Here is a 25,086-nt window from a genome sequence, read left to right on the forward strand (position 1 = left end):
CCGTAGGCTCCGGCAAGACGGGCTTAACGAAAATCGTTAAGCCCGCTTACCGGAGTTAGTGCCGGCTGACGCGTCATATGACGTCAGCCGCGCATACGCAGTTTGGAAGACTCCAACCCGCGCATGCGCGGGTGACGTCATCGCGTTTTTGCGCGAAACCCGCGCATGCGCGGGCCGGGTTGCCCCTCAGCCGCCCCGCGAAGGGATACTGCGGGGCGGCGGAAGGACAAGTAGTGCGCGGGCATCGGGCCCGCTGCCCGCGATCGGTGCCCACCGATCGCGGGCCCATGGCACCCTTGGCACGGCCGTGGTACTGCCGTGCCAATCGGTGCCATGGTTATAAAAAGCGAGTTTGTGACGCCGTTTTTACGAACGGCAAGACCAGGTGTGTTTGCCGTTCGTGAAAACGGCGGAAAGGGCTGGGACTTCGGCCCATCTAACAGCTGAGAATCGCTGCCGGCCGTAAAAAAACGGCGGCAGCGATTCGGGTCGGGACTTCGGCGGGGGGGTGGGAGAATAGCGGGAGGGCGGGAAAAATGTCGGGAAGGCCCTCCCGCTATTCTCCCACCCGTCGTGGGGGACGGAGAATTTCGCCCAAAAGACCCGCTAATCACTCTCAGGAAGAGGTTAACCTGATCAGCTTCTTCACAATAGCTGATGAAGTCACCAGAGCTTGCCTTATTGCTGGCAAATAGCTTCCAGGGGGATACTGGGACAGTTTGAATTGGTTTGCTATTAGTGGAATAGGTTTCTGTCTGGTTTGGGCAGAAACTCATTTCCATCGTCATTGTCTTCCTCAGCTCACTCTGAGCCATCCACATTCCTGGTATAATGTTTCAGTTGGCCTGGCCCATTGTCCTTCTCTGGGATGATTTTGTGATGTGTATATCTCTGTCTGGCTGCTTCCAGCATATCTTGCCCTGGACAAATCTGTGATTATTACGTATCGGGGTCCAGACTGAGGCCCCCTCCACCCCCCCTGTGCCTTCTCCACTGGCCCCAGATCTTTAATGCCGCCACCACCACCGGACAAGAGGAGCAGCGGGCCGGCGAGAACGGCAGAGGTGACGTTACAAGTGGCCCTAGGCTGGTACCTTTGCATGAGGCCGCCTCTAACTGCCCCCACATCGACCCCTCCTCCAATACCCATTTCCTAATCATGGCTATGTTAGCCGCCCAATAGTAGCTGCAAAAGTTCGGCAGCGCCAGTCCGAACTCAGTTAGTTTGTACCTCGAGAAATTGCCAAAGTCCCTCAGAATCTGCATGGCCTCCCCCATCCCCTCTCGTGGGTCCGAAATGTACAGGAGCAGATCATCCGCATAAAGCGAGACCAGATGCTCCTCCCCACACCCCCCCCCCCCCCAACCAACCCCTGCCAGTTCTTTGAAGTCCGCAGCGCTATAGCCAGCGGCTCGATCGCAAGGGCGAATAATAACGGGGAGAGGGGGCACCCCTGCCTCGTCCCCCGGTGGAGCCTAAATTATTCCGACTTCACCCTGTTCATGCACACACTTGCCAAGGGGGCCTGGTAGAGTAGCTGGACCCAACCTATGAACCCCTCACTGAATCCGAACCTTCTTAGCGCTTCCCCCAGGTACTCCCATTCCACCCGGTCAAAGGCTTTCTCCGCGTCCAATGCCGCCACCACTTCTGCCTCCCCTCCCTCTGAGAGCATCATAATGATGTTGAGGAACCTCCGTACATTGGAGTTCAATTGCCTGCCCTTGACAAAGCCTGTCTGATCCTACCCTATCACACCAGGGCCACAGTCCTCAATCCTAGCAGCCAAGATCTTGGCCAGCAGTTTGGCGTCTACATTCAGAAGCGAAATCGGTCTATAAGACCCACACTGTAGCGAATCTTTCTCTCGCCTGAGGATGAGTGAAATTGAAGCCTGTGACATTGTTGGGGGGAGGGTCCCTCTCTCTCTGGCCTCATCAAAGGTCCTTAGTAGGAGTGGGCACAGCAGTTCCGAAAATTTCTTGTAGAATTCTACAGGGTAGCCGGCCGGCCCCGGGACTTTGCCCGACTGCATGATCCCTAAACCCTTTACCATCTCCTCCAACTCTATCGGGGCCCCCAGTCCCTCTTCCACCTTTGGGAACCTCAGTTGGTCCATGAATTGCTTCATCCCCTCTCCCCCCGACGGGGGCTCTGACTCACACAATTTACCGTAAAACGCCCTAAAGACTTTGTTCACCCCCTCTGAGTCTATGACCGTGTTGCCCTCCTTATCCTGTACTTCCCCAATTTCCCTGGCCGCCTCCCTCTTGCGAAGTTTGTGCGCCAGCGTTGTACTCGCTTTCTCCCCATATTCGTAGACAGCCCCTTTGGCCTTCCTCAGCAGTGCTGCCGCCTTCCCAGTGGTCAGCAGGTCGAATTCCGTCTGCAGTCTCCAGCGCTCTTTCAGTAGCCCCATCTCGAGGGTCTCCGCGTATCTCCTGTCTACTCTGAGTATCTCCCCAACTAGCCTTTCTCCCTCCGCTCTTTCTTTCTTCTCTCTATGAGAGCTGATAGAGATCAACTCCCCTCTGATAACTGCCTTCAGGGCATCCCATACCGTGGACACCGCTACCTCCCCCATATCTTTATTTTCCAGGTAATTCTTGATGTTCTTCCTTATCCGCCCACAAACCTCGTCATCTGCCAGCAGCCCCACATCTAGTCTCCATAGTGGAGGCTGACCTCCCTCCTCCCCAAGACGCAAATCCACCCAGTGTGGAGCATGATCGGAGACTGCAATGGCCAAGTATTCTGTCCTCACCACCCTGGGGATCAATGCCCTGCTCATCACAAAGAAATCTATACGGGAGTAAACTTCGTGGACATTGGAAAAGAAAGAGAACTCCTTCACCCTCGGTCGGGCGAATCTCCGCGGGTCTACGTCCCCCACCTGTTCCATGAATCCCCTCAGTTCTTTAGCCGCCGCTGGTCGCTTCCCCGACCTGGGGTTTGACTGGTCCAGTACACCAGTGTTCTTCAAACTTTTTTTCAGGGGACCCATTTTTACCAACCGGCCAACCTTCAGGACCCAACCCGGCCGACCTTCGCGACCCACGCCGGCCGACCCATCATTTTCTCTTACCTTGTTTGCTGCTGACAAAAATGGAGGAAATGGTTTTGGTTCCCTTTGGCCCTCGTACACGTTCCTCCAATGGAACCTGTTGGATGAAGGTGAAGCCTTCCGGTGTCGGAAAGTATGGAGTCTCCATCTATCCAAAGTTCTGAATTTTTTTCCTGTAAAATTTTATCAAATAAACCCCCCCCCCCCGCCCCCCCCCCACCCCGAACTTGTAAAAAAAAATAAAATGAGTAAGATAAATGAAAAAATGAATAAAATCCCCCCTGAACTTATAAAAAAAACTAAATGAATAAGATAAATGAATAAATGAATAAAAACCACTACAGAACTTGTAAAACAAAAAACTGCAACCCTTTAAAAAAATAGCGGCCGCACTATGCATGTGTGCCCGATTATCCGGGCTCATGCGCATTTGAGTATGCGTGCCCGATCATCGTGCGCGCATTCGCAATGCGGCAGAATTTTTTTTTAACATGTTCATGGCCGCTTGCAGCTGGCGTTATGAAAAGCGGCTGCTGCGTGGGGATTTGCGAGATCGGGAGCGCTGCAGACAACGGCTCCGCGACCCTCCCAACACCCACCCACGAGTCGCGCCCCCGACTTTGAAGAACACTGCAGTACAGGGTCTATAACTGTTAAAGTCACCCCCCCCATAATCAAATTGTGTGAGTCTGAGTCTGGAATTTTACCCAGCGTGCCTCTCATTAATTCCACGTCGTCCCAGTTCGGGCTGTAAACGTTCACTAGCACCACCTGAGCCCCCTGCAGTTTCCCGCTAACCATTATGTATCTGCCCCCTTGTCAGCTACAATATTCTCTGCCTCAAAAGCCACCAGTTTGCTGACCAGGATCGCTACTCCTCTGGTCTTTGAATCCAGCCCCGAAGAGAACACTGGCCCACCCATCCTTTTCTCAATCTTGTTTGGTCCGCAAGTTTTAGGTGTGTCTCCTGTAGACTGGCTACGTCTGCCTTTAACCCTTTTAGGTGTGAGAACACGTGAGCCTTCTTGACCGGCCCATTTAGGCCCCGCACATTCCATGTGATCAGCCTGGATGGGGGGCTGACCCCCCCCCCCCCCCCCCCCCCCCCTCGCTGACTAGCCATCTCCCTTTTCGGCCAGCCACGAGCCCGTGTGCCCCGCTTATTCGAGCCCTCCCATTGAAGGCCCCCCCCCCCCGACTCTTCCTCTGTTCCCCCATGTTGGTATGTTTTCTGTCTGCCAAGCAGCATCCCACCCCCCCCTCACACCCCCCCCCCCAGCAACCCCGTGATCCCAAACCCCCAAGTCAAGCTCCCGCTTGACACTGGCTCCCCCCCCCCCATTCTGCTTCCGTGAGTCAGCTGACCCATGCTGACCCCGGCCGCTCCCGCCTCTGTCTCCGATTACTCAGGTGCCTCATTTTGCGGGCCCTTCCCTCCCATGGAAAGCCCAACTTATCTGCTTCAGCGGCCCGCAAAGAACATTTTCCACCCCCTCCCCCCAGCAAAACAAACAGCAAACCCCGGGCGCAAACCCGGCCCCATCAAAGAAACGGCTCCAGCTGCCAGGAGAGCAGCCCTACGTGTAGGGCCCCCCCCCCCCCTCCTCCCTCTGCGGCCGAGTTCTGCAAAAGCCGAAAACATGGCCAAAGAAACAGGGAACAAACAAAAATAAGAGGGAACACCATAATGTCGCTGCTTCCGGCTACTCGGCAATTACCATCCCCACCAGAGTAACTTGTCCTTTAGTTCGAGTCCAACTTTTCTTGCTTAATGAAATTCCACGCCTCGTCCGGTGTATCAAAGTAATGGTGCCGATCTTGCTACATGACCCACAGCCTCGCCGGATGCAGCAGCCCGAACTTCACCCCTTTGCTGTGGAGGGCCGCCTTGCTCGGTTGAATCCTGCGCGCCTCTTGGCCAGTTCTGCTCCCAGGTCCTGGTAGATGCGGATTATGCTGTTCTCCCACCTGCTGCTCCGCTCCTTTTTAGCCCATCGCAGGACTCGTTCCTTATCTGAGAAGCGGTGGAACCGTACCACAATGGCCCTCGGCGGTTCATTCGTTTTTGGCTTCCTTGCAAGGACTCTGCGCGCCCCATCCAGTTCCAGCATTTCCGTTTTCAGGTCAGCAAAGCAGCTTCTAAGGAACTCCCGCTGTTCCCGCGACCACTGGGCCCACGCTGCCTGATCCAAGCCGGCCGCCATTTTCTGATCCCGTGCCCATTCCTGCCACTTCTTGCTGGTCGATTGTTTGGCCTTCCTGCTCCCGGTCCCCTCCATAAACTGCTGTGCGGAGCCTCCTCGCGCCGTTTGCCTGCCGGTTTGCATTGAAAAGGGACCATCAAAGCTCCTTGAAAGGGCCCGTTAGCGGCGGGAGCTGCCGGAAACGCGACCTACCTGCGCGTGGTTGCCACCGGAAGTCGGTAGACGATCCTCTAGCCAGGTCCCGCCTTGATGGACCATGTCCGTTTCATGCCGGCGGAACTGTCCGAAAACGCAAGACATGAGGGAGAAGCTGGCCAGACTAGATTGGAAAGGTAGCCTAGCAGAAAAGTGGAGCAGCAATGGCAGGGATATTTGAGGGTTATTTGGGAGGTAAAATAGAAATTCAACCCAAGGAGGAGGAAACATGGTGAGGGGAGGATGAGGCAACCGTGGCTGATGAGGGAAGTCAAGGACAGCATAAAAGCAAAAGAAAGTTTTTTCAATATATAAAAGGGAAGAAAGAGGCAAAAATAGACATTGGACCACTGGAAAATGAGGCTGGAGAAGTAATAATAGGAAACAAAGAAATGGCAGAGGGACTCAATCATTAGTTCCACGGTGGAAGACACCAGTGGGATGTCAGAGCTCCAGGAGAATCAGGGGGCAGAGGTGAGTGTCGTGGCCATTACAAAAGAGAAGGTTCTGGGGAAACAGAAAGGTCTGAAGGTGGATAAATCACCTGGACCAGATGAACTACACCCCAGGGTTCTAAAAGAGATAGCTCAGGAAATTGTGGAGGCATTGGTGGTGATCTTTCAGGAATCACTGGAGGCAGGAAGGGTCCCAGAGGACTGGAAAGTGGCTAATGTAGAAACCATGTTTAAGAAGGGAGGGAGGCAGAAGACGGAAAATTATGGGCTGGTTAGCCTGACTTCGGTCATTGGTAAGATTTTGAAGTCCATTATGAAAGATGAGATTGTGGAGTACTTGGAAGTACTTGAAAAATGTCCATAAGATGGCGCCGGAGCAAGGTGACTCTCTGCGAACTCTCCCCAACAGATCTACCTTTTACTTAACTTATACTCATTCTAATCTTTTAAAATTTAATTCTAAGACTAAGATTATTACTAACCTCTCTCTTTTATCTTTTCCTGCAGGCTTGAACATCCTCCGCACCCGTGGAGACCTTTTGACCCTACCCGACCTAACCTCCATGACCTGGCAGTGGATCGGACCCAAACCGGAAGTGAAGCCCCAACCTCGATTTGGAGCCGCCCCGGACCTCGGAGCTCCCAATCCGGCCTAACAACCGACACCAGCTCGCGGATCGCCCGGCCCAGTCCCCGGAGCTCCCGACCTGACCCCCGCAACGAGACCCGGCCCAACTTGACCCTGAGAGACCCGCCCAGTGACCCGACCCGGAGAGGCCCGCCCAGCAACGCAACCTACCTGGAGATGGAAGAAAGAAAAATCCACGTGGCCGCCCGACCGGGCCTACTTCAAGGCCCGACCCCAGGAGCGCCCAGGGAGGGAACAGACCACGGGACTCAGCTCAACATGTCTCAGGAAGCCCCTGCCCATGACCCATGACCCCCGAAATGGCGGAGACCCTGTGCGAGGACCCGAACACGCTGCAAGGTATTCACATGGCCGCAGAACGTTGGGACCCATCCGGATCGCAAACATGCCCCCCTAGCAACCCCTCTATCTCAACCAGCGCCCAGGACCCTGCCAGACTCGATCCCGGAAACGTAACCAGCGCCCTGGTCCCTGCCAGTGCCCTGAACCCTGCCAGACGCAACCACCTACCTTCCACAAGGTCAGACATCTCCCATCGGATCCCAGAATCATCCAGCCACAGTCGCTGACCGAGAAAGCGAGGGAAACGCGGTTGTCTGCAGGTTAGACTGAAGCAACGCGATTTCAATACCCTCTCCACAGCATACTCCTGGCGATCGAAAACAAGCTGGCTGAACTTAACGCCAGACTTACCTCTCAGAGGGAAGTAAGAGACTGCTGTGTGCTCTGTTTCACAGAGACATGGCTCACCCCCGCCTCACCGGACTGTGCCATACAACCTGAAGGCTTCGCAATTCACCAGGCAGACCGCACGGCATCTTCAGGCAAAGTGAAGGGTGGAGGGGTTTGCCTCCTCATCAACTCCTCCTGGTGCTTGGATGTGGTGACCCTGGTGACCTACTGCTCCCCGGACCTGGAATACCTGACCATGAAGTGCCGCCCATATTATCTTCCACGTGAGTTCACTTCAGCCATTATTACAGCGGTCTACATCCCACCCCAGGCAGAAGTGAGGAAGGCGCTGGATGAACTGTACACAGTTATAAACAACTACAAAACAGAACACCCGGAGGCCTTGTTAATCATGGCCGGAGACTTCAACAAGGCCAACCTCAAGAGTGTACTGCCAAAATTCCACCAGTACATCTCCTGTCCCACCAGGGGCGACAACACTCTTGACCACTGCTACTCAAAAATCAAGGGCGCCTATCCTTCCATCACCCGACCACACTTTGGGAAATTTGTCAAGAGGAGGTCATGTCTGACAAATCTGTTAGAGTTCTTTGAGGAGGTAGCAAGGAAGTTAAACAAAGGAGAACCAGTGGACTTGATTTATTTAGATTTCCAGAAAGCCTTTGACAAGGTGCCTCATAGGAGACTGTTAAATAAGTTAAGAGCCCATGGTGTTACGGGTAAGATCCTGGCATGGATAGAGGATTGTCTGACTGGCAGAAGGCAGACGGTGGGATAAAGGGGGCTTTTTCAGGATGACAGCTGATGACTAGTGGTGTGCCTCAGGGGTCTGTGCTGGGACCACAACGTTTCACAATATACATTAATGATCTGGAAGAAGGAACTGATGTCACTGTTTCTAGGTTTGCAGATAATACAAAGGTATGTAGAGGGACAGGTAGTATTAAGGAAGCAAGGGGGCTGCAGAAGGACTTGAACAGGCTAGGAGAGTGGGCAAAGACGTGGCAGATGGAATTCAATCAGGAAAATTGTAAGGTTATGCACTTTGGAAAGAGGAATTTAGGCATAGACTATTTTATAAATAGGGAAATGCTTAGGAAATCAGAAGCACAAAGGGACTTGGGAGTCCTTGTTCAAGATTCTCTTAAGGTTAATGTGCAAGTTCAGTCGGCAGTTAGGAAGGCAAATGCAATGTTAGCATTCATGTCGAGTGGGCTAGAATACAAGAGCATGGATGTACTTCTGAGGCTGTATAAGGCTCTGGTCAGGCCCCATTTGGAGTATTATGAGTAGTTTTGGGCCCCGTATCTAAGGAAGGATACACTGGCCTTGGAAAGGGGCCAGAAGAGGTTCACAAGAATAAGCCCTGGATGAAGAGCTTGTCGTATGAAGAACGGTTGAGGACTCTGGGGCTGTACTCGTTGGAGTTTAGAAGGATGAGGGGGGAATCTTATTAAAACATACAGGATACTGCGTGGCTTGGATAGAGTGGACGTGGAGGGAATGTTTCCACTTGTAGAAGAAACTAGAAGCAGAGGACACAATCTCAGACTAAAGGGCCGATGCTTTAAAACATAGATGAACAGGAATTTCTTCAGCCAGAGGGTGGTGAATCTGTGGAACTCTTTACCGCAGAAGGCTGTGGAGGCCAAATCACTGAGTGTCTTTAAGACAGAGATAGATAGGTTCTTGATTAATAAGGGGATCAGGGGTTAAAACAGTGCAGAAGGAGCCCTCACTTCCAAACCTGTCCCCCTAACCCAATAACCGCTCCTAACGTTTTGGACACTAAGCGCAATTTAGCATGTCCAATCCACCTAATCTGCACGTCTTTGGACTGCGGGAGGAAAACAAAGTACCCAGAGGAAACCACGCAGACGCGGGGAGAACGTGCAGACTCCGCACAGTGACCCAGCGGGGAATTGAACATGGGACTGTGAAGCCACAGTACTAACCACTATGCTACCGTGCTGCCCTCATGGGGAGAATGGGGATGAGAAAAATATCAGCCATGATTAAATGGCGGAGCAGACTCGATAGGCCAAGTGGCCTAATTCTGCTCCTATGTCTTATGGCTCAACAGATCAGATGGTCTTTCCGTCTCTGCCTATTTTCATCTTTGTTAGCATTCATATCAAGAGGCCTAGAATACAAGAGCAGGGATATACTTCTGAGGCTATATAAGGCTCTGGTCAGACCCTATTTGGAGTTTTGTGAGCTGTTTTGGGCCCTGTATCAAAGGAAGGATACGCTGGCCTTGGAAAGGGTCCAGAAGAGGTTCACAAGAATGATCCCAGGAATGAAGAACTTGCCGTATGAAGAACGGTTGAGGACTCTGGGTCTGTACTCGGAGTTTAGAAGGATGGGGGGAATCTTATTGAAACATACAGGATACTGTGAGGCCTGGATAGAGTAGACGTGGAGAGGATGTTTCCACTTGTAGGAGAAACTAGAAGCAGAGGACACAATCTCAGACTAAAGGGCTGATCCTTTAAAACAGAGATGAGGGGGAATTTCTTCAGCCAGAGGGTGGTGAATCTATGGAACTCTTTGCTGCGGAAGGCTGTGGAGGCCAAATCACTGAATGTCTTTAAGACAGAGATAGATAGGTTCTTGACTAATGAGGTGATCAGGGCTTATGGGGAGAAGGCAGGAGAATGGGGATGAGAAAATTATCAGCCATGATTAAATGGTGGAGCAGATTCAATAGGCCGAGTGGCCTAATTCTGCTCCTATGTCTTATGGCTCAACAGATCAGATGGTCTTACCGTCCCTGCCAATTTTCATCTTTGTTTACAACCGCGATGGGCGGTTATGAGAATCTACAACATGTTGTGTTATGCTGTTTCGTGTAGCATAAGCTGCTTCCTTGATGTATGCTTTGACAAAGGCAGCTCCAGACTATCAAATCAGTTCAACGTGTTTATTGAACTATTAACACAGTTCTTAAATGAGTTTGACTCTCTGCTAATCTAGCTGTAGTAACTCAGTCTATCTTTACCAGCCTGCTCTAAGCCACGTGCTGGGTGTGATGCTGTTGATCAACCCTGATGTACTCTCTCGATGTCTGTCTGTGGAAAGAGGCAGAGCATGTGTGCACCGTCCTTTTATATGAGTTGTGAAGTGCCCCCTTGTGCTAATGCCACCTCTGGGTGTCCTGATTACCCATTGGTTGTGTCCTGTTGTAATGACCCATTGGCTGTATGTCTGCATGTCATGGCATCTCTGGTGCTCCCTCTAGTGGTTACTTAGTTGTAGTGTATTCACATTAGCCCCTTGTGTATATACGGTGATGCATATCACCCCACTACAGACGATTCTCTTAAAAACAATTCATCCCAGTGAGAACTGCCATCCCTTTGATTTCATTCACAGCCGCGAGGGGAAATGATGAACCTTCGCTTGAGACATTATAGTTTGGCGGAGATCAGCAGTTCACTGAGAGGAGGAAGAGACTGAACTGGGGTTTATTGCTTCACTGCTGTTTATCAAATCGCCTTTTGTTACTGGAGAAAAAAAATCATAGCATTGTTTCAAAGTTTGTTTCTTCTCCTCAGAACACACACCGAGTTGACAGAAGAAATACTGCATGTTTCATAACATTCACAAAACGCACAACACATTCTATTATTAAATGACAGACTTGTTTCGATCTAATCATTGCTTTGGAATGTGAGGAGGCACAAAATGTGACATTTATTCTGCTAATACAAGTCTGTCTTTCTTGTCTCAGCTTCTTCTCTGAGCACCAATCATGTATGAATATATTTTTGTTTTCTTTTTGCGTTTCCTGACAAAGTAATAATGATTCTCAATTCAAAATCTTCAGAATGAGGTATCCCAGAGCATACTTTGTAATAGTCTATAAGATACCTTAAACAGGATAAAACAAACTGGATATAATACATTCGAACTGAAGTCAGAAGACAGTGGATTCAATACGCATTCCAGAAACCTGAGCACAAAATCTACACTGATACCCCCAGGGCTGTAATGAGGGAATGAATCCACGTGCTGACACTCCATCTCAATCCTCATTCCCATGCAGCGGCACAGCTACTCAACAATGTCATCCATCTCGGTGGCACACACGGAGACATTGACTTCAGTGGTGGTCTGTTGCTGCTCCTTACACGGCTGCCGCATTTCCAAATAGATCAGGGTAAGCCGGTAAAGCTGTAGTGTTAGTACCAAAGCATTCTTGATTGTGAAGAACAACAGCATCTGGTGAACAATCCCTTTATGGAACATGAGGAACAAGCGGAAAATGAAGAAGGGTCCGTCTTGTATCAATACACTTATGGTAATATTCCAGAGATCTGCGCTATTTCTGAACAGATGCGCTTTTCTACCTGAAGTGTTCCCATGTGGAAGTTGTCCTTCAGTTTTCTGCAGCACTGCAATTTAATAAGCAAACATAAATTTTAGAACTTCTTTCAAATTAATGTGCTTTTTGAGTTGTTGGGCGTGATTTTGGTGGGGTGATTTGCGCCGGGTTTTTTGGTGCAATCCAGACCGGTATTCACCAACACTTAAGTCATTTATTTGGAGCTTGGGAAGTTTCTCATCAGTAAATCCCAAAACCGCCTCCAAAAAGGGTGCCTTGATCTCAAAGTGAAGTTGAGGGTTCCTCAGCCATGGACGGAGAGACCCCCGGCAGACATGGACAACAACCCCAACGCTCAGTCACCCTATTCTTACATTCAAGTAATTCCTCAATAACACTTGAACTTTCTTAAAAAGCAGAGTTATGTGAAATTTTCATAACTAAAGGAAGGGTTATTGATTTCAGAATGCATTTAAAGTTTATAGTTGGGGCATCTGGAAAATTCTCACCTATTTCCTTTCAAATCCTGGAACAGAAACCATCTGATTCTGGGAATGTGTCACTCTTTAGTGCAATTAGATTCTTCATTGTTGTTACTTGGTTCACATTAATTCTTGTGAGCCCCCATCCCTGATTCAATATTAGATCCCTTGGGATGCTTGGAATGACGTCCCTTAACCCCACTGTAGCTACTGACACAAAGCCATCAGTCAACATGTTCATCATTTATTTATTTTCATTGACAGTATCTCTACGCCCAATTTTAAAGGGGTTCCAATTGCTCCCGGACAATTTTCGAATATAACTGTGAGCATTTTTAGTGTTCATTTTGGTATCCCTTGCATATCATATCTTTATCATATTCCCTTTTCATAGCTGTTTCTTTGTACCTCTCCCTGTCTCCAGGGACCGCTACGTCTTAGGCATAAACTATTTTTGAAATGGGGAAATGCTTAGGAAATCAGAAGCACAAAGGGACTTGGGAGTCCTTGTTCACGATCTCTTAAGGTTAATGTGCAGGTTCAGTCGGCAGTTAGGAAGGCAAATGCAATGTTAGCATTCATGTCAAGAGGGCTAGAATACAAGAGCAAGGATGTACTTCTGAGGCTGTATAAGGCTCTGGTCCAATTCCATTTGGAGTATCTAAGGAAGGATGTGTTGGCCTTGGAAAGGGTCCAGAGGAGGTTCACAAGAATGATCCCTGGAATGAAGAACTTGTGTACGAGCAACGGTTGAGGACTCAGGGTCTGTACTCGTTGGAGTTTAGAAAGGTGAGGGGGGATCTTAGTGAACCTTGCAGGATACTGCAAGACCTGGATAGCGTGGATGTAGAGAGGATGTTTCCACTTGTAGGAGAAACTAGAATCAGAGGACACAATCTCAGACTAAAGGGACGATCCTTTAAATCAGAGAGGAGGAGGAATTCTTTCAGCCAGAGGGTGGTGAATCTGTGGAACTCTTTTTTTTTCTTAATTTTTTTTTTTCCAATTAAGGGGCAATTTACCGTGGCCAATCCACCTACCCTGCACATCTTTGGGTTGTGGGGGCGAAACCCACGCAGACACGGGGAGAATGTGCAAACTCCACACAGACACTGACCCAGAGCCGGGATTGAACCTGGGACCTCGGCGCCGTGAGGCAGCAGGGCTAACCCACTGCGCCACCGTGCTGCCCTGAATCTGTGGAACTCTTTACCGCAGAAGGCTGTGGAGGCCAAATCACTGAGTGTCTTTACGACAGAGATAGGTCCTTGATTAATAAGGGAATCAGGGGTTATGGGGAGAAGGCAGGGGAAGCATGGTAGCATTGTGGATAGCACAATCGTTTCACAGTTCCAGGGTCCCAGGTTCGATTCCGGCTTGGGTCACTGTTTGTGCAGAGTCTGCACATCCTCCCCGTGTGTGCGTGGGTTTCCTCCGGGTGCTCCGGTTTCCTCCCACAGTCCAAATATGTGCAGGTTAGGTGGATTGGCCATGATGAATTGCCCTTGGTGTCCAGGATTGCCCTTGATGTTGGGTGGGGTTACTGGGTTGTGGGGATAGGGGGAGGTGTTAACCTTGGTATGGTGCTCTTTCCAAGAGCCGGTGCAGACTCGATGAGCCGAATGGCCTCCTTCTGCACTGTAAATTCTAGTCTATGAATGGGGATTAGAAAATATCAGCCATTATTGAATGGCGGAGCAGACTCGATGGGCCGAGATGCCTAATTCTGCTCCTATGTCTTATGGTCTTGATTTTTTCCAAGGATTTTTCTTTGGTTTATGTTGCCTCTTACCGCTTTTCTCAGTTTTGGCTTTTCTTGGAAAGTGGGTTCTGTATTAGGTTAAATTCTATTTTCAATACCTTGCACTTACCTCCTGTCATTTTTCCCATTGACAGATTTGCCCATTTTATTGTGGATAGTTTCTTGCTACAAGGTGTCGCAATCAGCATTCTGGATGCACATCCCACACTCCTTATTCTTATCCACTCACTGTACTTGTTACATTCGATCAGTTTCTCATTTCTCGATCTTACTCTATACTCTGTTGGTGACACCAATCCAGCTCCGAGCATGGACATCCACGTCGCTCCTTATTGCATGAACTAACGCAAAGCAATAATGTCCCCACCACACCTTATTCCATGAACCAAGCCCACAAATAACATGCTCCATCACGCTGCACTGCATGAACCAAGACCACAGCATGTTATACTCTTGAAAAAACAAATAAAAGCATTTTCCAAAACACAAAATATACATGAAAATGATCATTGCAAACAAATACAAAATATTCAGAGAGAATAGAGAGCATTGTTAAAATTTACCTGTAAGATCCAAGGGAAACTGTAGCATACTCCATGTCCAAATAGCTAGAATGGTATATACCAGCTTAGGATGGCACCTGAAATCACCATTACAGCTAGTTAGTTAATGATGCATAACTCCAATCACACTGATGCTATTTTTTGCTCTGTACAAAGCCCACCTGACCGCCTTCTCCGACAGGGTTTCACTCTTGAACTCCAGTATATCGGCAGCAATCCCGACAAATGTCAGAAGGAGCTGGGATAATTGGTCTCGGTTGACCCCAACGCCCATAGGAAGTATCCATTTCCCTATTATCAGCAGGATCAGGAGTGTCTGGTGAAAGCTTAGAGTCCAGTCGAGTGAGGAAGTCAAAAAGTTGATGACCTGAAAAATGATTTAAGCCAAGAATTGAGATGAGAGAATGCAAGGAATTTAAAGGGCTCTGGGGTGAATTCTCCGCCGACGGAATTCTCCACACCCCTGCCCACAGGTTTCCCAGTGGCCTGGGGTGGCTACAATGGGAAATCCCACTGACCAGAGGCGGGAACGGAGAATCCCATTGCTAACGACGATGTGCCATCAAGAAACACATGGCTAGGGAGGCGGAGAATTCTCTATAATTGAAATGACATTGTATGTTCGCAGAACTGAGATCGAGTCGATTTAAGGAACAATGGGCGGGATTCTGCGGAAATCGGCAGGGTGGGCAACAACGGCGCAAAGGAATGGGGTGAACCACTCCGGCGTTGGGCCGCCCCAAAGATGCGGAATCCTCCGCACCTTCAGGGGCTAGGCCAGTGCCGGAGTGGATTGCGCCGCACCGGCCGGGGCGGAAGGGGCTTGGCACCACGCCAACCGGCGCTGAAGTGCCTACGCCGGCCGGCACGGGTTGGTGAATGCGCGGGAGCGCCAGCGTGTGCTGGCGTCATCCCAGCGCATGAGAAGAGGGGCAATGGCGGACTAGTACAGCTGCCGGTGCGGAGGAATAGAGTGCCGTCATGGCACAGGCCCACCTGTGGATCGGTGGGCCAGGCCACCGTGGGGGCACCCCCCGAGGCCAGATCCCCCCCGGGACCGGCGTAAAATGGGCCGCCGCTCGGCCCATCATGGGCCGGAGAATCGCCGGGTGGGCCGCTGCCAACGGTCCCTGACCGGTGCGGCACGATTTCCGCCCCCGCCAAATCCCCGGCGCCAGAGAATTCGGCAGCCAGTGGGGGTGGGATTCACGCTGCCCCCTGCCGATTCTCCGACCCGGAGGGGGTTTGGAGAATCCCGCCCAATATCGCACAGAAATCTGAGATCTCAAGTAGAGTTATGTTTGTGCACATGTTTTTACTGGGATGATTGTTGAAATATTTAATTGTTTATTGGAAAAAGGGGAAAAATGAAGCAAGGTGAAATTCGTAATCAGCATTGGTGTTTTATGCAGAAACATATAAAGCGAAAACAAATAGATTTACCACAGCAATTGAATTACTCGAATTCTCTGGTCTTTTCATAGGTGGCTCTTCAGTTGAAAGATTGAAGGAGATTTGATCAGTTGAATGGACAAAATGCTGTAAATGAATTTTCATACGTTAACGGCATTGTCTGGGTCTTTAGAAAGCCACACATTGCAGAACTCTAGAATTAGTGATCATTCAATAATCTCTTGGTGTGTGGGTCAGAAAGTAAGTGGATAAGCCACACAAACCACCAAATTGAGGGCTCCTTCAGCAGCTCAGCCCTGGCATTTGGACCTCACAAGACCAGCCTGTTGCCTTCATTGCCACCCTGCGTGGTGTCCTGCCTACTCACTGTCCTGTCCTTCTTGCCAACTTGTCAACCTTCCCTGTTCTTTCCAAACTGACCGCCAAATGACAAACAATTAAGCTGGGCATTTCTGGGCACCCCTGGTCTGGGGTGGCTCCCCCATGTCTGAGGGGAGTGTGATATTTGTGAGAGCAGTCAGTGGCATATTGCCCAAGGTTGAAGACCTTTTGCAATCTTCAGCTCCAAGCCATCAGATAAACTGCACTCCCACACACTACCCTCCAACATTGCTGCCCCCCACTCAATGTCAGGAAAGCAGATTGATTATCTGCTTATTTACCAGAAAATTCCTGATAGAAAAATACCGAGTGTAATGCTGGAATACCTTTACAACACTCTGGTTAAGCCATAACCAGAGCATTGCATCCAGTGGGGTCATCTCACTTGAGGAAGAATGAGAAAGTCATCGAGAGGGTGCAGAAGAGATTTGTCAGATTGGCTTGAGAGGTGGGGATTTTAGTTCCAAGGTTTGATTGGGGTTGTTCGCCTTAAGCAGTGGAGATTGAGAGGAAATTTGATAGAGGTGTACAAGGTTATTACAGATAAGATAGACAAATAGAGAATATGTTCCCATTAGCAGAATGTACAAGGACTAGGGGGACAGATGTGAAGTTTTCATGAAAACATACGGTGGTGGGGAAGGTTGGGAGGGGGGCGGATTGTGAAATCTTTTACGCATCAAGTGGTAATGACCTGGAACTCACTATCTATGAACCGATGGAAGTGAAGACGATTAATCATTTTCAAAGGCAATTAGATGGGCATTTGAGGGAAATAAACTTGCAGAGCGATGGAGATTGATGGCAAGAATGGGACTAATTTGGTTGCTCTACAGAGAGCCAGCATGGACTCGATCGGCCAAGTGGCCTCCTTCTGTGCCAACATAACTCTGTAATTCATAAAGTAGGGTTAAAATCTGGTTGAAGGCTCTAATTTACACCTTTGGTCCAAGGCAGAGTTTTGAGGCCTTTTACCTTGTGCTGTAGTAGTAATAATAATCTTTATTGTCACAAGTAGGCTTACATTAACACCGCAATTAGTTACTGTGAATAGCCCCTAGTCATCACATTCTGGCGCCTGTTCGGGTACACGAAGGGAGAATTCAGAAAGTCCAATTCACCTAACAGCACGACTTTTGGGACTTGTGGGAGGAAACTGGAGCACCCAGAGGAAACTCACGCAGACACGGGGAGAACGTGCAGACTCTGCACGGAAAATAACCCAAGCCAGGAATCGAACCTGGGACCCTGGTGCTGTGAAGCAACAGTGCTACCCACTGTGCTACTGTGCCGCCCGAATCTGCCTGTTCCTTAGTCAGAGCAGCTATATGACAGAGAACCACTTTGAATCAATCATGTTAAAACCCTAATGTAACGCTGTGTGCATTTAAACTCCTGTAACAACTATTAATGCCATTCTGGGTCTTTGCTGGAGGTGATGATGAACATCTCAAATGGTACAGTAACGAATGCACGAATGACAAGAGGAGCAAAGACAGACAACTGCAAAATTTCTTCTGTAGCTTGTGAAATCTGAGTAGGGTACAAGATTTGTTTGCTAAGTACACGTGATTGAAATCAGTGTCAAGGACAAGAGTGGTTTGAGGACAAGGCATCAATAAATTGTCAGGAAGGCAGGAATCAGTCCTTCAGCTTGAAAAATTGTCATGTCACCATGCTATTTAATAAAGGTGAGAGGGAAACCAGGAAATTAAAGTATAGACCGACGAATGAAACATCTGTTTTCAAACTTTGCTGGAGTCTATAATTAAAGATCAGGGCGGGGTTTTCCCGTCCGCCAGCCACGTTTCCTGTCTGGCGCCCCCACCAGCAGCGGGATTCTCCGTTCCCACAGCTGAACAATGGGTTTCCCATTGTGGCCACCCCATGTCGTCGGAAACCCACAGCATGGGTGTACTGCCAGTAGACTGGAGGATCCGACCAACAGAGAATTCCGCAGCAGATGACTGCACACCTTGAAAATTTTCAGCTGATCAGAGGGAGCCAGCATGGATTTATAAATAAATACATAAATGCTTATTGTCACAAGTAGGTTACTGTGAAAAGCCTCCAGGCACCACATTCCGGCGCCTGGTCGGGAGGCTGGCAAGGGAAGTGAACCCGCACTGCTGGTCTTGATCTGCATTACAAGGCAGCTGTTTAGTTCACTGTGCTAAACCAGGCCTCTGGTGTTGCAAAGGTAGGTAATGCCTGATGAGCGTAATTGAATTTTTTGAAGGGATGAATAAAGCAGTGGAAAGGGGTGTGTGTGCAAATATAATTTATATTGACTTCCAGAAGGCATTTGATAAAGTCCCTCGTAGAAACATAGAAATAGGAGCAGGAGGAGGCCATTTGGCCCTTCGAGCCTGCTCCACCATTCAGTATGATCATGGCTGATCATTCAACTCAATAGCCTGATCCCACTGCCTGCCACCACCCCCCCCCCCCTCCATATCCTTTGATCCCCTTCACCACAAGAGCCATATCTAACTCCTTCTTGATAACATTCAAAGTTTTGACCTCAACTGTTTCTTGTGGTGCCAAATTCCACAGGCTTGCCACTCTCCGAGTGAAGCAGCGTCTCCTCACCTCAGGCCTAAAAGCTTTACCTCGTATCCTGAGACTATGACCACTGATTTCAGACAACACCATCATCGGGAACATCCTTCCTGCATCTACCCTGTCCGAATTTTATAGGTTTCTTGTATATTTCATAGCAATCTATCGCCATTCAGATAATAATCTGCCTTCTTACTTTTGCTACCAAAGTGCATAACTTCACATGCATCCACATTATACTGCATCTGCCATACAATTGCCCACTGACTCAGCTTGTCCAAATCACACTGAAGCATCTCTCCATCCTCCTCACAGCTCACCCTCCCACCCAGCTTTGTGTCATCTGCAAATTTGGAGATATTGCATTTTGTTCCCGTATCAAATTCATTGATATATATTGTGAATAGAATGGGGTCCCAGCACTGATCCCTGTGGTACTGCACTCGTCACTGCCTGCCATTCGGAAAAATACCCATTTATTCTTACTCTTTGTTTCCTGCCTGACAACCAGATTTCTATCCATCTCAATAACTACCCCCAACCCATGCACTTTAATTTTACACACTAATCTCTGTAGTGATCTGTACATCTGTACATACATCTGCACATACACCAGGGACTGCAGACAGATGTAACAGCCACAGCATCACTAGAGGGCATCAGAGACGGGTATAAAGGGTCCAGCCCAAGGGAGCACAGGGTTAGTGAGCAGCAGCAGACAGAGACAGCTCAGCATAGGCAGCTTACCTTAGCTTCACTGGTCATACCTCTTGACTGTATTATATCTAGTTAAGCTCTGGAAACAGAACAAACCCATTGAATAAAGTATTTGTGTTAACTGGAAGTCTACAATCTTTATTCAGACTTAGAGAATAACATATGATACCAGGAGTGATTTCAGAAAGCAAGCTAGACACCAGCAAGAGAAGAAAAACTTAAGCCGGATATTCAACTGTGGAAGACTTCGCAGCAAATGGATCCTCAACGACTAACAGATTCAATGGAACTTGTTGGAACTCCATGGCAGCTGGAAACTGCTGGTAATTTAAGTTATAACTGGAAAATGTTTGATCAGTAGTTCCAAATATTTATTACAGCTAATGATTTAAGCACAGCCTCTGACGCAATGAAAATAGCCCTACTACTCTCAACAGGAGAGCATGAGGCTAGATAAATCTATAATTGCTTTAATTACTTAGAAGGTGAGGACAACACCAAATTAGAAGTTGCACTCAAAAAATTTGATGAACGTTGTAACAGTCGGTCTAGTGAGATGCTGGAAAGATTTAACTCTTGTCAGAAAAACGGAGGGCCCATCTCTGATTTTATTACAAATCTCAAATTAATACCACAAGGCTGTGATTATGCTGATTCCAGAGACGCTGTGCTAATGCATCAATTAATTCCTGGACTATCTGATAAAAATCTGAGGGAACAACTTTCACAAAATAAGTAAAATGCCTTGCTTATGAACAAAAACAAAATCAATAATTTGAGTCTCTAGAAACACAGAATCATCATTTAGAAAACAAAATCGGTAAAAATGGCGCCAACGCTCACCACGAGGCGGAGGCAGGGTTGAATCGGAGAAAGATGGAGGTTCTGAGCAGCAGCCATCTTGAGAAAGGAGCCGCACATGCTCGGTTCCGAAAAGAGGGCACAATACAGGAAACTCGGTGTTCGCATGGGTAATCGAGTCCTACGCATGGCGTCACGAGCGTCATGACGTCAGAGGACCAGGACCACGCCCACTTAAAAGCGAAATGCACGAAAATTAACAAAAATAAATTTAAAGCTGAAAAACCCAATTTTCTTGCCTCAAAAGACGGAACAATGCCAGAACTTACACCAGCAGTTGAAAATAACTTTTGCAACACCCTGGAACAAGCAGTTAGCACTGCTTTAGAAGATGATATGACGTTCCTCGCCACACAACACCAGACAGTACTCTTGATGACATCAAATCATCATCCCTACTACCACCGTTAAGACGCTCCAGCAGAACATAGAACAGTACAGCACAGAACAGGCCCTTCGGCCCTCGATGTTGTGCCAAGTAATGATCACCCTACTCAAACCCATGTATCCACCCTATACCCGTAACTCAACAACCCCCCCTTAACCTTACTTTTAGGACACTACGGGCAATTTAGCATGGCCAATCCACCTAACCCGCACATCTTTGGACTGTGGGAGGAAACCGGAGCACCCGGAGGAAACCCACGCACCCACGGGGAGGACGTGCAGACTCCACACAGACAGTGACCCAGCCGGGAATCGAACCTGGGACCCTGGAGCTGTGAAGCATTTATGCTAACCACCATGCTACCGTGCTGCCCACGTTAGGCACCCGACCGGCTAGATTTGTGACGACACTTCAACACACACACAAGACGAATATGGACATTTCTCACGATGGACTCACAACACAGTTAATTGGTTCTGCATTACTTTTATCATTTTCACAGTATGCAGATTTGCATATTCTCACCACTTGTTATGTACAGTTTTCTTGAGGCCAGTCTAGAAAACATGTCAAATAAAAGTGGGGGGGGGGGGGATGTAGTGATCTGTACATCTGTGCATACATCTGCACATACACCAGGGACTACAGACAGATGTAACAGCCACAGCATCACTAGAGGGCATCAGAGACGGGTATAAAGGGTCCAGCCCAAGGGAGCACAGGGTTAGTGAGCAGCAGCAGACAGAGACAGCTCAGCATAGGCAGTTTACCTTAGCTTCACTGGTCATACCTCCTGACTGTATTATATCTAGTTAAGCTCTGGATACAGAACGAACCCATTGAATAAAGTATTTGTGTTAACTGGAAGTCTACAATCTTTATTCAAACTTAGAGAATAACATCATTTCTATGTAGGACTTTGTTGAAAACCTCCTGAAAGTCCAAATAAACTACTGGCTCCCTGTCATCAACTAGTTACACTCTTGAAGAATTACAATAGATTTGTCAAGTATGATTTCCCTTTGTAAATCCATGCTGACTGTCCGATCCTGCCACTGTTTTTCCAAGTGCTCTACTATTAAATATTTTATAATGGACTCTGGAACTTTTCCCACTGCTGACTGATCTATAATTCCCTGTTTTTTTCTCTACCTGGCTGTTTAAATAGTGGGGTTATTTTTGCTACCCTCCAATCTGCAGGAACTGTTCCAGAGCCTATAGAATCTTGGAAGATGACCACCAATACATCCACTATTTCTAGGGCCACTTCCTTAAGTACTCTGTGATGTAGATTATCAGCCATGGGGATTTATCAGCCTTCAATCCCATCAATGTCCCCAACATCGTTTCTCTACGAATACTGATTCCTTCAGTTTTTCCTCTCACTGAACCCTGTGTTCCCCAACATTTCTGCCACGTTCTTTGTGTCTTCCTTTGTGAAGACAGAACAAAAGCATGTATTTAGTTGGTCAGCCATTTCTTTGTTCCCCTGTCACTGACTGTAAGTAACCTACATTTGTGTTCAGTATTTTTCTCTTCAGGTGTCTACAGAGGATTTTACAATCATTTCCTATGTTCCCTGCAAACTTGCTCTCATATTCTATTTTCCCCTTCTTAATCAATCCCTTGGTCCTCCTTTGTGGAATTCTAAACTGCTCCAAATCCTCAGGTCTCTTGTTTTCCCTGGCCAATTTGTATGAAAATGAAAATCGCTTATTGCTACGAGTAGGCTTCAATGAAGTTACTGTGAAAAGCCTCCAGTCACCACATTCCGGCGCCTGTCCAGGGAGGCTGGTACGGGAATCAAACCGTGCTGCTGGCCTGCTTTAAAAGCCAGCGATTTAGCCCAGTGAGCTAAACCAGCCCCTATGCCTCTCCCTTCTCTAATTTCCCTCATAAGCCATGGTTTGGCCACCTTTCCTGTTTTACTCTTCACAGGCTGAAGCTGCGGTTCATGGGATTAAAGGCAAATTGTTGATCTGGATAGTATATTGATTGAAAGATAGGAAACAATGACCCATTCCTAGCTTCCTAAATTCCTAAGTGTGAATAGGGTAGATTGTGATGGGCGTCTCATGTACATTTACACATGTGGGATACAAAGCATTGTGGTTGTGTCACTAGACAAGTAGCCTGTGTTACACAGAAAACCAAAGCTCAAAACCGACTTTGGCATTTTGGGAATTTAAATTCTGCTTTAAAAAAAATTGTGCCCAGGGGCTGTCGCGGCCGCGCTGTGGAGGGCATCCCCTCCCGTGCTGAGTCGGCTGCAGCCAGCAATTTGCATCACAGCTGCTCGATCACTTGCAAGCCAACCAGTAGCGGTGAGTGGCTCTGTGTGACGGAAGACTTTCTGTTCCAAAGTGAAGTACTTCACTGTGAAGATTGACGGCAAAAGTATCGTCATCACAGGATGTGACATGGATTTGGATTTTCCATGGCACAGCACCTGCATGCAAAAGGATTCAAAATATCTGCAGGATGCCTGTTAAAGGATAAAGGTGGGGAAGGAACAAAGAAGTTGGAGGATATGAAGAGCGATCGAATGATTGTCGTCCAGTTAGATGTTTGCAAAGATGAGGAAGTAGCAAGCGCAGTGGAGTTTGTGAAAGAACATTTAACAGATACAGAAAAAGGTCTTTGGGGCCTGATTAACAACGCTGGTATCTCAACCTTTGGGGAAGTGGAGTTCACCACCATGGATACCTATAAGCAGGTTGCAGAGGTCAACCTGTGGGGAACTATCCGTGTGAACAAAGGTTTCCTTCCATATATTTGTAGAGCAAAAGGTTGTGTGGTTAACATCACAAGTATGCTGGGACGGATGGCCAATCCTTCTCGTTCCCCTTATTGTGACACTAAGTTTGGAGTGGAGGCATTCTCAGACTGCTTGCGTTACGAAATGCACCGCTGGGGCGTTAACGTTAGTGTCGTTGAACCTGGAAATTTCATAGGTGCCACCAATCTTTACACTCCTGAACTTTTCAAGATAATCACGGAAAAAATGTGGAATGAGCTGCCAGACATTGTCCGGAAGGATTATGGGAAGGAATACTTTGATGAGCAGATTTCAAAGATGGAATCTTATGTTGGGGGTGGCGCGGCGGACGCGTCAACGGTTATTACCGATGTCGCACATGCACTGACCTCAGCATCCCCATACACCCGCTACAATCCAATGGATTACTATTGGCGGTTGAGGATGCAGATTATGACCCACTTTCCAGCTGCTATATCTGATCGAATATACATTCGTTAAAGTGATTGTAAACAGATAACTTTTATTTTTTAAATGCACTATGCCTTCTTACTAATCAAATTAATTCTGTATGATGATTATGGCAGTGTCTAAACATAACATTTACACAATGGAATCCCTGACCAGAATGCACTGTTCTATAAACACTTGTTAGGGCAGCACGATCGCACAGTGGTTAGCACAGTTGCTTCACAGCTCCAGGGTCCCAGATTAGATTCCCAGCTTGGGTCACTGTCTGCGTGGAGTCTGCCCTTTCTCCCAGTGTCTGCGTGGGTTTCCTCCGGGTGCTCCGGTTTCCTTGCACAGTTCAAAGATCTGCAGGTTAGGTGGATTGGCCATGATAAATTGCTCTTAGTGTCCAAAAAGGTTGGGTTACTAGGTTACAGGGACAGGGTGGAGGCGTGGGCATAAGTGGGGTGCTCTTTCCAAGGGCCGGTGCAGACTTAATGAGTTGAATGGCCTCCTGCACTATAAATTCTATGATTATCAAGAGTTGAATATTTCCTGTTCTAACCAATTCTAATAGTGGTTGTGGCCAGGTTTGAAAACCTGTTTCGTAACGATACAGAAGGGACAATACAAGCCCCGATCCAGCTTCAGGATGCAAGTCTTGTCATCTACTCAGGGAATCTGTCTCATAACTCATATCCCCAAAAATGAATGGAAAGCAGAATTAGGTTTCGCTCAAAAAATGTCAGGGGACATGCTAGGATCCCAAAGAAGGTCCTACAAAAAACAAAATCCAGGGGGGGGCTAGCCCTCCCAAACCTACAATTCTACCACTGGGCGGCAACAGCCGAGCGAGTAAGGGGATGGATCCAGGAGCCAGAGGCCGAGTGGGTGCGCGCGGAGGAGGCCTCCTGCAGGGACCTCCCTCCGGGCCCTCGCCACGGCAGCACTCTCATCCCCACCCAAAAAACACTCCAGCAGCCCAGTGGTGACAGCCACCCTCCAATCCTGGAACCAACTGCGGCAGCAATTTGGCCTGACCAAAATGTCGGACAAGGCTCCCATCTGCAACAACCATAGGTTCACACCAGCACTGACTGACGCCACCTTCAAAAGGTGACCCAGGACAGCCACTGCGGCCGCGGGTCCGAGCTCCCTGTC

At 48.4% G+C, this 25,086-nt stretch overlaps 2 protein-coding genes across 3 annotated transcripts in view; one reads left to right on the forward strand and one right to left on the reverse strand.

Annotated features, from left to right (window-relative positions):
- Positions 1-10,678: 10,678 nt before the first annotated feature.
- tmem26a (transmembrane protein 26a) overlaps positions 10,679-25,086 on the reverse strand; it is a 28,177-nt gene continuing 13,769 nt past the window's right edge. The window contains exons 3-7 of one of the 2 annotated variants that reach the window (XM_038773233.1): positions 15,839-15,934; positions 14,557-14,762; positions 14,396-14,472; positions 11,614-11,658; positions 10,679-11,499 (exon numbers count right to left, since the gene is read on the reverse strand). In XM_038773233.1, the coding sequence (XP_038629161.1) occupies positions 11,318-11,499; positions 11,614-11,658; positions 14,396-14,472; positions 14,557-14,762; positions 15,839-15,934 (606 nt within the window). In that variant the 3' untranslated portion in view covers positions 10,679-11,317. Of the gene's footprint in view, positions 11,659-14,395; positions 14,473-14,556; positions 14,763-15,838; positions 15,935-25,086 lie in introns of both variants that reach the window. The other variant, XM_038773232.1, reaches the window with a different exon arrangement.
- LOC119979650 (D-beta-hydroxybutyrate dehydrogenase, mitochondrial-like) lies at positions 22,620-23,976 on the forward strand. The gene is given in 4 exon segments (XM_038822179.1): positions 22,620-22,683; positions 22,935-23,041; positions 23,102-23,135; positions 23,138-23,976. Coding segments are annotated over 4 exon segments (1,044 nt in total).

Source organism: Scyliorhinus canicula, chromosome 16, assembly GCF_902713615.1.
Source record: "Scyliorhinus canicula chromosome 16, sScyCan1.1, whole genome shotgun sequence".
In the NCBI taxonomy this organism is placed as follows: Eukaryota; Metazoa; Chordata; class Chondrichthyes; order Carcharhiniformes; family Scyliorhinidae; genus Scyliorhinus; species Scyliorhinus canicula.